Source organism: Trachypithecus francoisi, unplaced genomic scaffold, assembly GCF_009764315.1.
Source record: "Trachypithecus francoisi isolate TF-2019V2 unplaced genomic scaffold, Tfra_2.0 Lachesis_group4, whole genome shotgun sequence".
NCBI classification, from domain to species: Eukaryota; Metazoa; Chordata; class Mammalia; order Primates; family Cercopithecidae; genus Trachypithecus; species Trachypithecus francoisi.
In genome coordinates, this window is record NW_022681469.1 from 8331484 (window position 1) to 8345769 (window position 14286).

Consider the following 14286-nt stretch of genomic DNA (forward strand, 5'->3'; position numbering starts at 1 on the left):
ATTACAGGCTCCCGCCACCATGCCCAGCTAATTTTTTGTATTTTTAGTAGAGACAGGGTTTCATTGTGTTAGGTCAGGATGGTCTCGATCTCCTGACCTTGTGATCCACCCACCTCGGCCTCCCAAAATGTTTGGATTACAGGCGTGAGCCACCGCACCCTGCCATGTGCACCATCTTACTCTCCATCTGAGCTGCCACCCAACTGCAGCCACAGCTGTGGCCCCTTCTCTGTCTAGCTGAGGCTTGACCCAAACAAGAAACCACCACATCTCTTTACCTTAGTCCCTTTAGGATATCACCAAGCCCACAGCCCAGGGCAGGCAATCTGTGAACTGAATGAAAGTGAGTGGGGTAAGGGTTTAAGTGAGAACGCTCTGGTGGCCAGGCCAGGCTGGCTGGAATGCTCAAAGTAACTGTTAAAAAAAAAAAGCCCTGGGGGAAAACAATGGCAAAACTTGAGCAAGTCACCCAGTTGACAAAGCCCAGCTCCGACACACACAATAGTAGCCATATGGCACACACACACCTAATAGTCAGGTCCACCTCCACTTCCAGGCGGGAGCCCCTCCAGAACTGCCAGAGGGGACTCCAGCTCCTGCTCCTCCTCTGTGCGGGGCCCTCACCTGCACACACCGACTGGGACCAGCAGACCTTCCCAGGACCTGCTGGATTCCGGGCTGCTTCTCCCAACAGCTTCTCGGGGCTCCTGGCTAGCTTGGTCCAACTTCCTGTGCTCCACATGCCCGGTGTCCCCATTTGGACTGAGGCCCTGGTTCTCCTGCATCCTTCTTTCTAGGACTCAGCCAGGAAACCCAAGCTGTCAGGGAGCGCTCACTGTAGGTGAGTGCCAAGCAGGAAGCGGGCTCCTCTTGAAGGCCCAGACTCTCTCTGGCTGTACCCGCTTGGCTCCCTTCCTTCTCTGAGCCTCAGTTTCCCCACTAGTGAGGTGAAGGTGGCTCAGAGGTTCTGCACATAGTGAGCCCTCCAGCTCTCCCTCCCAGCTGAAGGCTGTACTTCTTCCACTCCCTCAGCCCAAGTAATGGGCAGGTTTCCTCTTTCCTTGGCCTCTGGTGGGAAAGGAACTTTTCAAAATGGTCTCTCTCCCCTCAAATCCTGTCCTGAAACAGGAAAGCCAAACATCCCCTGCTTCCTCCTGCCCTGGACACAGGGTCAGAAATGACTGTGAGTGGCAGAGAGACTACAGGAGGCCCAAGTGCCCATTGCACTTCCTCAGAGCCGAAAGGATCCTGACCGCAGGTCCCAGGCCACCTTCAGAGCTGGGACAAACAAACCCTTCACTGAAGTCTAAACAGTGGGGGAGGCTTTGTTATACACTCAGAACCTGCCGCCCCTTTCCACGGAGAGGCTTACCCCCAGGAAACATAGGAGCCGGCTCCCAGCTGACACTGTGTTTATGTAACAGCCTAGGTCTGTTCGACCCTGGGGCTGGGGGTGGAGGGCTCAGTCTCAGTCCAGCCTCAGACTGTGCTCGGAAACGCCCAGGGAGTCTGCGCCTCTCCCTCCTTGCAGAAAGAAGGTGGGGACGCGGCTTCGCAGGACAGAAGCAATATGGTTTGGCAGATGGAGAGGAGTTCTATCGCAGGAAGGATATAGGGCAGAAATTGAAGAAGGAGTGTTTTTTTTTTCTTTTGAAGACTGTCTACAGCAGAAAAGTGGGAACGCAAGAGAGGTGAGGTGGATAAAGATGACGGTGCCAGGAGAGGCTGGGCAGGGGGGAGGGAGGGAGAGCAGGGCAGCAGGGCCCAGGAGTGGGAACAGCAGGGCTGAGAATGGATGTGTGAGCCGCAGCTGGGTCGGTCTGGTGACAATGAGACACCGGCTCCCAGGATTTCACAAGGGTGAGGCCGAGCTTCCAGGCCTAGTAGATGGAACCATGGGGTATTTCCAAACCGCAATGGAGAAGTTGGTCAGGGGAGGGCTCTAGGAGGGGAAATTCTGCCTGTTGTGTTAAATTTAAGACGAGGCAAAAAACTCAAGGGCGCCCCAGGAATCACAGCCTTCACATCACAAAAGATGCTCAACCAGAGGCTCCCCTGAGCTGGGGAGGAGGGGTCGCTGCTTATCAAGCTGGAGCCCCGGGGAGCCCGGAAACCTGTCCCTGCTCTGGGAAAAGCTCGGAAGCAGATGTGCCCCCAAGCCAGCCCAAGAGGCTTGTCGCCCTCCAGAAGGAGCTGGGGGAAGGTAAGCTTGGAGCAAATCAGGAATGTCTTTACTTCCTCCAAGGACAGTGAAGCTGCAGCAACGATGTCTCTCCCGCCTCCACCCTCTTCAGATCTAAGAGGAAAAATTGGTCATCTTCTCTCTTTGGGGCCCAGGGCTCGCACAAATGCCATCTCCTAGTCCCCAGCTACAGCGGTGATTCAGGCCATTTACTCAGATCCACGTTAATGAGATTTTTCTGTCACCTAATTAGTTCACAGAGAACTCAGCCTTGAGAGGAAAGAAATAAGAATCGGTTGGGAAAAGGCAGAAGGAAGTCAGACTGTCATGTCACAACAAAAGATAGGACTCAGCACTACATGGGGTCCCCCCAGACCCAATACTCCTTCCTCAGCTATGGGGGCCTCTGAAAGTAGAAAGGGAGGTGTTCAGGTGCACCAACCCCCAGAACCTCAGGCAAGCAGATGAAGCTGTGAGTGGGGCCCTAACCTTAAGGCCCAAGTCAGACAGGCCCCTGCCCACAACTCCACGTTATCACAAAAGGCCTTGGCTCTCGCTGCATTTCCACGGAGGCCAAACCCACCACCGGCCGGTGGGCGTCCCCTTTCAAACAGAGCTGGGGGAGGAAGCAGATGGTCCAGGGCGAGGCCCATCTGTCCGTGCCCGCTCGAAGGTCACCATGCCACTGGGGTGCCTGAGGGTGCCGCCAGCACCCACCACACCAGGGCTTGCGAGCCATCTACCAGCAGCGTACCCCCACTTCCAGTGCCCTCAGTGGTCGAAAGTCCAGGGCCTAAGGGCCCAGAGAAAAAAGCGTTAGGCAGCGCAGTGGCCGGGGGTTTCCGGTCCCCGACTCCGGGTGCGGTGTCCCTGGAGGTCAGTCAGCGCCCGGCTGCCTCCAGACCAAGGAGCCGCGGGTCCCCGGCGCGCTCACGACCCGGCCAAGGCGCGGATGGACCTGCCGACGCCTCCCACGCGGTGGCGGCGCCGCAGCCCAGCGCCAGGCCCGGCCCGCGCCCGCTTGGCCGCCGCGGCGTAGGGGGTGTGCGTCGGGAGAGGGCGCCACGGCGAGCGCCACCCTCCGGGCCTGCGGGCGCTGGGCCAGGGAAGGCTGCCATCCACTAACGCGAGGCTCCGATCCCCTGCCCCACTGCGGAGCAGGGCCCGGGCAGCGGCTAAGATGCCTCCCCGGTCACGGCCCCACCTCCCGGCAGCTGAAGCCCTCTGCCGCGCCCACCTTCCCCGGCCAGGCCTGGACAGATCTGGTCCCGGGCCCCCGAGGCGACACCACCTTCGCGCCCTGGAGCACAGTGAGCAGAAAACCCCTAACCCCAAAGTGTCCCCGAACGAGATATGGCGAAGCTGCCCGCCGGTTCTGCAGCACAGATCGGCAAACCTTGTGGCCTGGACCTCAAGCGCGCAAGGACCCCCGACAGGGAGAGCATGGCCAGGCCCGGCCCGTGGAGCCCTCGACCGGCGCCGAAGAGGCCACCGCGCCCCTGCTCCCGCAGCCCCCGGCTTCGCTCACCCTCGATGGAGATGACGTGCTCGCGGATCTGGTTCTGCAGCGCCAAATCCTCGATGCGCTCGATCAGGTCGTAGATGGCGTAGATATTGGGATGCACGGACTCGAAGCGCTGGATCTCGGCCCGGATGGCCGCGGAGTTGGAGAGCGCGAACTGCTGGGGGGGCCCGCCGGCCAGCTGCTGCGAGGGGCCGCCGCCGCCCCCGGCCCCGGGCCCCGCGCCGCCAAACTGCCCGCCGCCCCCCGCGCTGCCGCCGCCGCCGCCGCCGCCGCCCCCGGAGCCGCCAGGCTCTGCTGCTGCTGCGGGCTCTGCCCTCCGCCCGCCTGGAAGTTCATGGCTTCGGAGCCGTGGGGCCCGAGGCGGGCCCGGGGCGGCGCGGAGGAGGCGGCGGCGGCGAGCGGGCGCGCGGGGCTGGAGGGGCCGGGACTACTGGGCTGGTGGCGCGGGGCTAGCGCATGGAGCCGGGGGCCGGGGGCCGGAGGCCGAGGCCAGGAGGCGCCGCCGCGCACGCTGTGGCCGCCGCTGCCGAGCGCTTCCCGGCGCCGTGATCCCGCTGCCTCGGAGCAGCCTCCAGCGGCAACAACAACGGGACCGGGAGCGCGCGGCCCGGGCCCTCCCCCCGCGTCATGCGCACGCACCGCCGCCCCCGCCGGCTCCGGCACACACAGCCTGAGCCCCCCTCCCCGCCGCCCCCGCCCCTCCTGCGCGCCGGCCCGGGCGCCCCCGCCCTTCGCTCGCTTGCTGGCTCTTCAGCCTCCACCCCCGAGCCGCGCGCTCCAGCCCAGGCGCCCGGGCCCCTCCCACTCAGCTTCGGCCCTTCCGCCTCCTCACCAGCACCCCCACCCGCATTGCCTCGAGGGCCACCCTCTCGGAGGGGACAGCTGCCCTGGTCTCCTCCCGCTCCCGGCTGTCCCTTTCGCCTCCCTGCGCTGATCTGGGCCGGGTGTCCGATCTCTAGGCAATGCCCAAACAGTGCCCTGCGCCTGAGGGTGCTGCTGACCGAGGCTGATTGGTCGAGGAGCCCGCCCAGGCCCAGCCGCTCCTCGCTTACAGCGTCCCGCCTTCAGTGCGGCATAGGCTCCCCTGTCCCCAGGCTCCGAGGTCAGCCCTAGAGACCACCCTGCTGCCAGAGTTTTCTCCCTGGCTCCCTGCCCAGTCTCTCCACTGCCGGCTGTAGCTCAGAGGCTGGGATAGGTTCTGGGCTGCTATTTCCAATTCTCCCTGAGCGCTTCATCATCGGCGGGCCCCTGGAAATGACACTTTGAACAAACTCGTCTCTACTCTTACCTTGTCGTGATCGGCCTCTCCTAAAAGACCGTCCCTCTGCCGCACTTGGGAGATTAGCTAAATGCTACCCGACCCCATTGGTAAACAGAGGAAGAAGAGGGAGGGATGAAATATATGCCTTTCTGCCCTACTCATCCCATTGGAGAGACCAACCAAAGCCCACGTGGCTCTCAATTTTTCTTGTCCTCACCCCTTGTCCATCCTGTCCTTTCACTCCCTCTAGGGTCAGGTAGCTCCCTGCAATGTCCTCTGCAGTGCCATTGCCAAAGTGGGCTGCAGTTGTTAGCCGCCCCCCCCACCCCCCCACACACACACACACACACACACACACACACACACGTTTCCTAAAACCTACAAGAGGTGACATTTGCAGAGCAGTGGCTCCAGCCAGTAAATCTCCCAGAGATGTTGCAGGGTATCTGCTACCCCCAGATATCCTCGGGCATCACTGACACACATCGTCCTTCTTACACACACTTCCACTTCCCTGGCCAAGCTGGATCGTTTCCCAGCATGAAGCTGTCCACCATTTGATTACCCACACAACTCAGCCCCAGTACCAATCCAGTCACTATTCCTGAGTTCCTTGTACCTTCCAAAGCACCTGGTGCAAGCTAATCAACACATAAGGTCTCCTAAGCTCCTGAGGAATCTCTGTCTGTGTTTCTATCTCCCTGCATAACCTTAAGGATATCTTGTGCCCTCTCTAGGTTTCATCTACAAAATATAGTGGTTGAACAGAAAACCTAGTTCTGATGTTGTATAATTTTAAAAGTAACATCCAACATCTCTTTTAGATGCTTAATTAGAATTGACAGCAGGAAGTAGCACCAGGTATACCTCCCAAGAGAGATACTAAGAGCAAAGAGCTCCTCAAATGTGTTGCCCCAGCAACTAGCACACACCTGTTATAGCTCTGATGGGCTGTTCACACGACTAGCTCCTCTACTAGTATGGAGCCACATGAGGGCAGGAAGAGGATCTGATTCACCATTTTATTCCCAGTATCTTGCACAATGCCTGGCATATAGTGTGTGTGCATATTATATATATGTATATATATGTGCATATATATATGTATATATATGTGCATATATATATTTCGAGACAGAGTCTCACTCTGTCGCCCAGGTTGGAGTGCAGTGGCTCGATCTCAGCTCACTGCAACCTCCACCTCCCGCGTTCAAGTGATTCTCCTGCCTCAGCCTCCTGAGTAGCTGGAATTACAGGCACCTGCCACCACATCCAATTAATTTTTTTTTTTTTTTTTTTTTAGTAGAGATGGGCTTTTACCATGTTGGCCAGGCTGGTCTCGAACTCCTGACCTCAGTGATCCACCTACTTTGGTCTCCCAAAGTACCAGGATTACAGACATAAGCCACCGCGCCTGGCCATAGTATATCTTTTAAAAATATGTTAGTAGAATAAATGAACAGGAGGGATGGAACTAGATAGGTTAGTTCTGTATGGTATCAATCTAGACTGACATTCCTAAGGCAATATTTGGGCCACTTGCTCCCACAGTAGGCAAGAACTATGGGAAAACTAGGATAGATTATTTTAAATCAAGACTGGCCTGTAAAACCCAGGATGTGAGATCTCTGTGGCTACGGGAGCCCAGAGGGAAAAATCCACAGATATCCACAGGCCTGGGATTCAATGCCATCCACACAGTAACACACCAAGGACCCGATTCCAGAGACCAGCTTTGGGTGGAGGTGAGCAAATAGCTACTGTGTGACATGTACGTTAGTTTTCACACTTTTTAATAAAACATCTAATTTCTTCCTTATGATTGACTTACGAAGTATGTTTCAGAAAGGAAGAAATTAATCTTTAGAGAGACTCAATAACCCACCCAAGGTCATATAGCTGAGAAGCACAGGATAAGGGATCAGGATTTGTGCCAGGTTCCAAGGTCTATGCTTCTTCCACAGTCCTGAAAGGGCAAGGTGGAGGAGGGGACCAAGGAAAGGGGCAGCCCTGAGGATGAGTAACCCTGGCCAGCCTGGTGGGACAGCCCATGGATATTGGGCTCTGGGCTAAAGAATTAATTTTGGTGGCCAAAGTGCCTTCTGGCGTCCACTCTGACATAAGGGTAGGGGCCACCTGAGTTCCTCAGAGCCTTCCTCACTGCATCACGAACACGGGTGCTCTGACGTGCTTCAGCTGACGTCGGTGTCTGGTGTGACAGACGCTGTGGCTGTTGGCGGGGGAGGGGGCGGACCCTGCTGCCGCCCAAACCTCTAGCGGGTAGCGCAACCCCCCAAAGCCGTCCCCACCGGCCCCTCCGCGATCTGCTGGCGCAGAGAACCGCGGGTGGAGCCCAGCACGTGGGTCCGCAGGGCGGAGGGCGGGGACCGAGCGGCGCCGGACTACAAGTCCCACAATGCCCCGGGCCGCAGCGGCGAGGAAGGAGGGGTGCTTCAGGTGCCTGCGACCTCCGCGCCTCCCGCCCGGAAGTGCCCGAGGGGCCGCGATGGAGCTGGGGCAGCCGGACGGTGAGTTCCCGCGCCGTGACCGCGCCCACCCCGCCGCCCAGGGCCCCGGCCGGGCCCCGCCAGCCCTGTCCTGCCCGGGATCGCCGTGCCCTCCTGCGGCTCCGGGGGGCGGGAGGGGTGATGAGGGGTGGGGGTGGGGAACGTGAAGTCTCGGATTCCGGGCGGGATCTGGGGTCTGGCAGCCCGCGGGGCTTGGAGACACTTCCAGAGAAGGCGTGGAGTTGGGCCTCCGCGGAGTGGGGTTGAGCGGACGGAGCTGGGTGGGTGGTGACGCTCAGAGGCTCCAGATTGCCCAGGGGCGGAGTTTGACGTTTGCTGTGGGGGAAGCCTGGGAAGCAGTCCTGTGCCGCGGGTGGGGTTTAGGTGAACCGTAACGCGGGGGGCGGGGGGTGAGGGCACAGAGGCTCTACCCCCACCTCGGAGAAACTTTAGCAACGGAGTAGATGAGCATGGGGTGAAGTCGGTGAAGGAGTAGACACACTGGGGTGAAGTGGGCAGGAGAACACATACGCTTGGGGGTGAAGTTTGGCTGGGGTGAAGTTTAGGGGAGGCGTTGCTTAGGCCCTTACCTTGGGATAGGGTTTGGGTGAGTTAGGAGCTTGTTGAAGACCTCGAGCTCAGATGACAGAAAGTTAGGACTTGGGATTCGGCGATGGGAAGGGGCACCTGGAGGCAAGTTTGGGGCGACTGGGAGGCAAAGCAGCCCGTACCCTGGGGTGGGTGAGGGAACCGAGGCTGAGGACGGTGGGAGCATCGCGGTGGGGTGGGGGCAGGACCCTGTGGAGGTTCCAGGGCTCCTGGTCAGAGGGCCCGCGCCTTACGGGCTCTTTGTGCCTCTCCAGCTCGGTAGCGCGGCGGGCAAGGCAGGCGCCATGACCCTGATTGAAGGGGTGGGTGATGAGGTGACCGTCCTTTTCTCGGTGCTTGCCTGCCTTCTGGTGCTGGCCCTCGCCTGGGTCTCAACGCACACCGCTGAGGGCGGGGACCCACTGCCCCAGCCGTCAGGGACGCCAACGCCATCCCAGCCCAGCGCAGCCATGGCAGCTACTGACAGCATGAGAGCGGAGGTCCCAGGGGCAGAGACCCCCAGCCTGAGACACAGAGGTCAAGCTGCACAGCCAGAGCCCAGCACGGGGGTCACAGCAACACCACCAGCCCCGGACTCCCCGCAGGAGCCCCTCGTGCTACGGCTGAAATTCCTCAATGATTCAGAGCAGGTGGCCAGGGCCTGGCCCCACGACACCATTGGCTCCTTGAAAAGGTAAGTAGGTCAAGAGGCAGGAGCAATGCTAAAGACAGGGGTGGGGGGAGTGGTCACAGAAGGCCCCGGAGAGACCTAAGACCCAGCCCTCCTTTATAGTGGAGGCACTGAGCGCCCCAGATCACAACTGCACTTGTTCCCTTGGCAGACTGCCCCTCCCAGGCCAGGGCCCGTGTGTTGTGGAGGGCAGGGGGAGGGTGGGAGTGTTGTTCCGGGGCCAGGGACTAGGATTGCCTGAGGCCTGCTCTCTTACCCAGGTCCCTCTCTCCTCAGGACCCAGTTTCCTGGCCGGGAACAGCAGGTGCGACTCATCTACCAAGGGCAGCTGCTAGGCGACGACACCCAGACCCTGGGCAGCCTTCACCTCCCTCCCAACTGCGTTCTCCACTGCCACGTGTCCACGAGGGTCGGCCCCCCAAATCCCCCCTGCCCGCCGGGGTCCGAGACCGGCCCCTCCGGGCTGGAAATCGGCAGCCTGCTGCTGCCCCTGCTGCTCCTGCTGCTGCTGCTGCTGTGGTACTGCCAGATCCAGTACCGGCCCTTCTTTCCCCTGACCGCCACTCTGGGCCTGGCCGGCTTCACCCTGCTCCTCAGTCTCCTGGCCTTTGCCATGTACCGCCCGTAGTGCCTCCGCGGGCGTTTGGCAGCGTCGCCGGCCCCTCTGGACCTTGCTCCCCGCGCCGCAGCGGGAGCTGCTGCCTGCCCAGGCCCGTCTCTCCGGCCTGCCTCTTCCCGCTGCCCTGGAGCCCAGCCCTGCGCCGCAGAAGACTCCAGGGGCTGGCAGAGGCCCCACCCTGCGACCACCGGGGCTCGGGGCCACCTCCCGGGGCTGCTGGCCCTCAGTCCGTACTGGGAGTGGGCTCCTCGGGGTCGGGCATCTGCTGTCGCTGCCTCGGCCCCGCCCCCGGGGCCCGTCTTAGCGTTCTGCCGGAGGACCCAGCCGCCTCCAATCCCTGACAGCTCCTTGGGCTGAGTTGGGGACGCCAGGACGGTGGGAGGCAGGTGAAGGGGAGGGGCATAGGAGTTCCCCGGAACCTGTGCAGATTAAAGTAACTGTGAAGTTTTCACTCTTGCAGTGTGTCTGAGTGTGTGCGGGATGGCGGGCGGGGAGTCCTCACCCCTTGGGAGAGAAGGGCACGGACTGCGCCCTCGGCTCTGGCCCACCGCTTTCCCTTCTCCCCCGCGTTCTGCTCTGGCTTTGGCGCCGGCCTCCGGGGCCCCGCCCCCGGTGCCGCGCGCGCACTTCCCGCGGGCGGGGCTCACGGCTCCCTGGCTCGCAGTGCCTGCCGGGAGCCACGTCTCCGCTGGTCGTTAGCTGTTTCGGGATTGGTGTCCGGGCGGCTATCTGGGGGCTGCTGGGAAGATGGCGGACTCGGTGGCCAGCCGATGAGGAGGCCTCGGGGGGAACCCGGCCCCCGGGCCCCGAGACCGACTGAGGGAGCGACCTGCGCAGGGCCCGGGGAGTCATGTAGGGGTGGCGCCTGCGGGGAGGGCTGTGGGAGGGCAGCGGGAGCTGGTGTTAGCGGCAGCGGCCACGGTCTCCTGGCGTCCCTGGGCCGGGGTGGGTGTGGGGGCCCCCGACTTCGCCGACCCCACTCCATCGCAAAGCGGTGCACTCGGGCTCCACGCGCGCCCTGCGAGGTGGGCGCTGCGTTTTCATTTCACGGGTGAGGAGACTTAGACGAAGCCACTTGTCCAAGGTCACGCCGCTGGTGAGTGGGAGCGCCCAGCATGGAACCCAGCGCCGTCCAGCCGCGGAGCCCGCGTTCCACCCTCTGTGCCGCCGCCGCCTCCTGCGGGAGAGGGAGGTGGTCGGGAGAGTGCACGCCGGTGCCGCCTGGGCTCCAGACTGGGCGCGACCACTAACCCGGTTAATGACCTCGGGCTTAACCCCTTCGCTGCTCTGGGCCTGCGTTTCTCCACCGGTGAAATGAGGTAATGCCAGCCCTGCCTACTTTTCATGGGCGTGTAAGGAGCATCAGAGATGGTGCATGTGGAATTGCTTTGCAAGTAGTGCGCTGAGCGCCCTGAGGATTATGACTGCTGTTTCAAAGGCGTGGAAGGAGGCAGAGGGGCGGGGCGGGGTGGGGAAGAGGCCCAGAGCAGGCACAAAGGGTTGCTCTGACCACAGGCCCCCTAAATGAGGAGTGAGGTAAGGAGTAGGTAGCAGGTCTTTCTCCCCTTTGGAGAAAACCTCACCCCCTTTTTTGGGCTGCCCCTCAGGGTCTCCATCACCCAACTTCATGCTTCGAGTCCTGCTCTCCGCTCAGACCTCCCCTGCTCGGCTGTCTGGCCTGCTACTGATCCCTCCAGTACAGCCCTGCTGTTTGGGGCCCAGCAAATGGGCGGACCGGCCTTTTGGAGGAGGCCCCAGTGCAGGTCCTGTGCAAGGACTGCAGCGGCTTCTGGAACAGGCAAAGAGCCCTGGGGAGCTGCTGCGCTGGCTGGGCCAGAACCCCACCAAAGTGCGCGCCCACCACTACTCGGTGGCGCTTTGTCGTCTGGGCCAGCTCTTGGGGTCTCGGCCACGGCCCCCTCCTGTGGAGCAGGCCACACTGCAGGACTTGAGTCAGCTCATCATCCGAAACTGCCCCTCCTTTGACATTCACACCATCCACGTGTGTCTGCACCTTGCAGTCTTACTTGGTGAGGAGGGGCTTGAGGTGGGCGCCTGGGGGGCTGGGTGTTAATGAAGAATAGGGAGAACAGTAGAGGACAACGGACAGAGACCCAGCCTCTCAGGCGTTTGCCCAGGAAGGGTTGCTCCTGCTCCCGTCCCGTGTCTGCGGCAGACATCATGAGACAAATGCACTCCTTCCAGCCTCGCTAGGGTGCCACCTCAGATTCCTGCTAATAGAGTGCCCTAGGAAGCCACCATAATTTGTCACAGTTGGTACAAGATGAAAGCCTATTTGCCATCTTTGTATGTATCCCCACAGGCCGTTTTGGTACCTCATGGCCACATGATACTTGACATTTCTCTAGTGTTTGCACTTAAACTCTAGCACACCTGCTTGCTCAGGAAACAGAGGAGAAAGGTGGGGAATTCAAGTAACCTCATGATTGGAACAGTAGCACAACTCTGTTACCAGGCTGCCTTTTACCTCTCCCCCTCAGGCTTTCCGTCTGATGGTCCCCTGGTGCGTGCCCTGGAACAGGAGCGAAGGCTCCGCCTCCCTCCGAAGCCACCTCCCCCTTTGCAGCCCCTTCTCCGAGGTGGGCAAAGGTTGGAAGCTGCTCTAAGCTGTCCCCGTTTTCTGCGGTATCCACGGCAGCATCTGATCAGCAGCCTGGCAGGTGCTGGAGGGGGTTAAAGTCAGATGGGGTTGGGAGGGTTGACAGGAGGAGAAAGGTGGTCTCAGTTGGCTGGGCTGAGGTGGAATTGAGCCAGCTGGAGGCCCAGCCAAGGCCCAGCGTGACAGGCTGTTCTTCACAGAGGCAAGGCCAGAGGAACTGACTCCCCATGTGATGGTGCTCCTGGCCCAGCACCTGGCCCGGCACCGGTTGCGGGAGCCCCAGCTTCTGGAAGCCATTGCCCACTTCCTGGTGGTTCAGGAAACCCAGCTCAGCAGCAAGGTGGGCTTGCCACCCACCCTCCAGTGCATCTCTCAGTCATTCTCAGGGACCTCGTCAGGCCCAGCACCCTGTGCAGCTCAGCTATCCTTTTCCTGAAGCAGACACACCCTCTCTGTCCCCTGGGACTTCTTTTCCTACACCCGCTCTGTGACTTGCCCACCTCCTGTCACCAGCATGCATTCCTGGAACTCTGCAGTTTCCCAAAGCACTCTTAGCACCATCCTAGCTCCACCCATCCCTCTCCTTGAAGTCTTAAGGGCCAAACCCCACAGTGATGTCCCCTCTGCCTGTCTGGTGATTAGTCACGTGCAGCTTGTGACTGCTTTGCTGTTGAACTGTGAGGCTGTAGGGACTGTCCTGTCTTTACAGCAGTGTTACAAACTTGAGGGCTAAGCCTCTCTAAGGCTTAGCTTGTAAAAAATGACTGCAGAAATACTTCACACTGGGTAATGAACTGCTCTTCCTCCACAGGTGGTACAGAAGTTGGTTCTGCCCTTTGGGCGGCTGAACTACCTGCCCCTGGAACAGCAATTTATGCCCTGCCTTGAGAGGATCCTGGCTCGGGAAGCAGGGGTGGCACCCCTGGCTACAGTCAACATCTTGATGTCACTGTGCCAACTGCGGTGCCTGCCCTTCAGAGCCCTGCACTTTGTTTTTTCCCCTGGCTTCATCAACTACATCAGTGGTACGCAGCCAGGATGGCCGGCTGGGCCCCTGAGGGCTGGAGAGGCAGGGGAACAGGGTGGCCTGCAGCCCGGAGCCCCAGTCCCCGCCTCCCCACAGGCACCCCTCATGCTCTGATTGTGCGTCGCTACCTCTCCCTGCTGGACACGGCCGTGGAGCTGGAGCTCCCAGGATACCGGGGTCCCCGCCTTCCCCGAAGGCAGCAAGTGCCCATCTTTCCCCAGCCTCTCATCACCGACCGTGCCCGCTGCAAGTACAGGTGGATGGGGCAGCCTGGGGTAAGGGGAGGGGCCAGCCTGGGAGCAGCAGAGTGGAAAAGCCAGAGGGACCATGAAGCCAAAGCTAAGGAGCTCTCAGCCACCATAAAACTGGGCCCCGAAGCAGGAGAGGGCTTTACCCAGGGTGGTGGCACTAGACTGGGACAGACTAGGATGAGGTACCGGGCCCTTCCTGCTACTGGTGTCGTTTCTCCTCAGTCACAAGGACATAGTAGCTGAGGGGTTGCGCCAGCTGCTGGGGGAGGAGAAATACCGCCAGGACCTGACTGTGCCTCCAGGCTACTGCACAGGTGAGCGAGGGGGCAGGTGGCAGGCTCATGGAGACAAAGCTCTGGCTAAGGCCTCCAACCCTACTCCCCCTCCAGACTTCCTGCTGTGCGTCGGCAGCTCTGGTGCTGTGCTTCCCGTGAGGACCCAGGACCCCTTCCTGCCATACCCACCAAGGTCCTGCCTACAGGGCCAGGCTGCCTCTAGCCCCACTACTCGAGACCCTGCTCAGAGGTAATGGAGGCAGGGTGGGGGAGCTCTGGCCACCTTGCCCGCCGTGCCCTGAGCCACATCCCTCCCCCTGCAGGGTGGTGCTGGTGTTGCGGGAACGCTGGCATTTCTGCCGGGACGGCAGGGTGCTGCTGGGCTCAAGGGCCCTGAGGGAGCGGCACTTGGGCCTGATGGGCTACCAGCTCCTGCCGGTGAGTGGCCCTGGCCTTCCCTGTGGCGCATCCTTACTCCCAGCCTGCGGGTAACCTGCTGCCCTCTCCTCTCCCCACAGCTACCCTTCGAGGAACTGGAGTCCCAGAGAGGCCTGCCCCAGCTCAAGAGCTACCTGAGGCAGAAGCTCCAGGCCCTGGGCCTGCGCTGGGGGCCTGAAGGGGGCTGAAGGGATGATGTGGGGTTCAGGAATGGCCCCCCCATGGGGGGTGGATGATTTGCACTTTGGTTCCCTATGTTTTGATTTCTCATTAAAGTTCCTTTCCTTCCCCATTGTGAATCT

The 14286-nt window shown here is 60.8% G+C and overlaps 3 protein-coding genes across 9 annotated transcripts in view; 2 read left to right on the forward strand and 1 right to left on the reverse strand.

Moving 5' to 3' along the window:
- The window catches only part of AGAP3 (ArfGAP with GTPase domain, ankyrin repeat and PH domain 3), a 59971-nt gene extending 54918 nt beyond the window's left edge, over positions 1-5053 (reverse strand). Inside the window, 2 exon segments of the mRNA XM_033193260.1 lie at positions 3711-3981; positions 3984-5053. Coding sequence (XP_033049151.1) covers positions 3711-3981; positions 3984-4043 — 331 coding nt within the window. The 5' untranslated portion in view covers positions 4044-5053.
- Positions 5054-7341: 2288 nt separating this feature from the next.
- On the forward strand, positions 7342-9824 carry TMUB1 (transmembrane and ubiquitin like domain containing 1). 2 transcript variants are annotated; one of them, XM_033193278.1, is made up of 3 exons: positions 7342-7496; positions 8339-8757; positions 9031-9824. In XM_033193278.1, the coding sequence occupies exons 2-3, from the start codon at positions 8369-8371 to the stop codon at positions 9380-9382; spliced, it is 741 nt and encodes a 246-aa protein (XP_033049169.1). In that variant the 5' UTR covers positions 7342-7496; positions 8339-8368; the 3' UTR covers positions 9383-9824. The 2 variants fall into 2 exon arrangements, with proteins under 2 accessions (XP_033049169.1, XP_033049170.1); XM_033193279.1 differs by lacking the exon at positions 7342-7496 and adding an exon at positions 7621-8168.
- A 207-nt stretch (positions 9825-10031) lies between these two features.
- FASTK (Fas activated serine/threonine kinase) lies at positions 10032-14277 on the forward strand. Of its 6 annotated transcripts, XM_033193270.1 has the most exons (10): positions 10032-10225; positions 10981-11403; positions 11875-12054; positions 12194-12333; positions 12805-13018; positions 13117-13276; positions 13494-13585; positions 13661-13796; positions 13870-13984; positions 14065-14276. In XM_033193270.1, exons 1-10 carry the CDS (start codon positions 10144-10146, stop codon positions 14170-14172), a joined length of 1650 nt encoding a protein of 549 aa, XP_033049161.1. In that variant the 5' UTR covers positions 10032-10143; the 3' UTR covers positions 14173-14276. The 6 variants fall into 6 exon arrangements, with proteins under 6 accessions (XP_033049161.1, XP_033049164.1, XP_033049160.1 ...); XM_033193273.1 differs by lacking the exon at positions 13870-13984 and having other exon boundaries at positions 14065-14277; XM_033193269.1 differs by having other exon boundaries at positions 13494-13796.
- The last annotated feature ends 9 nt before the right edge of the window (positions 14278-14286 follow it).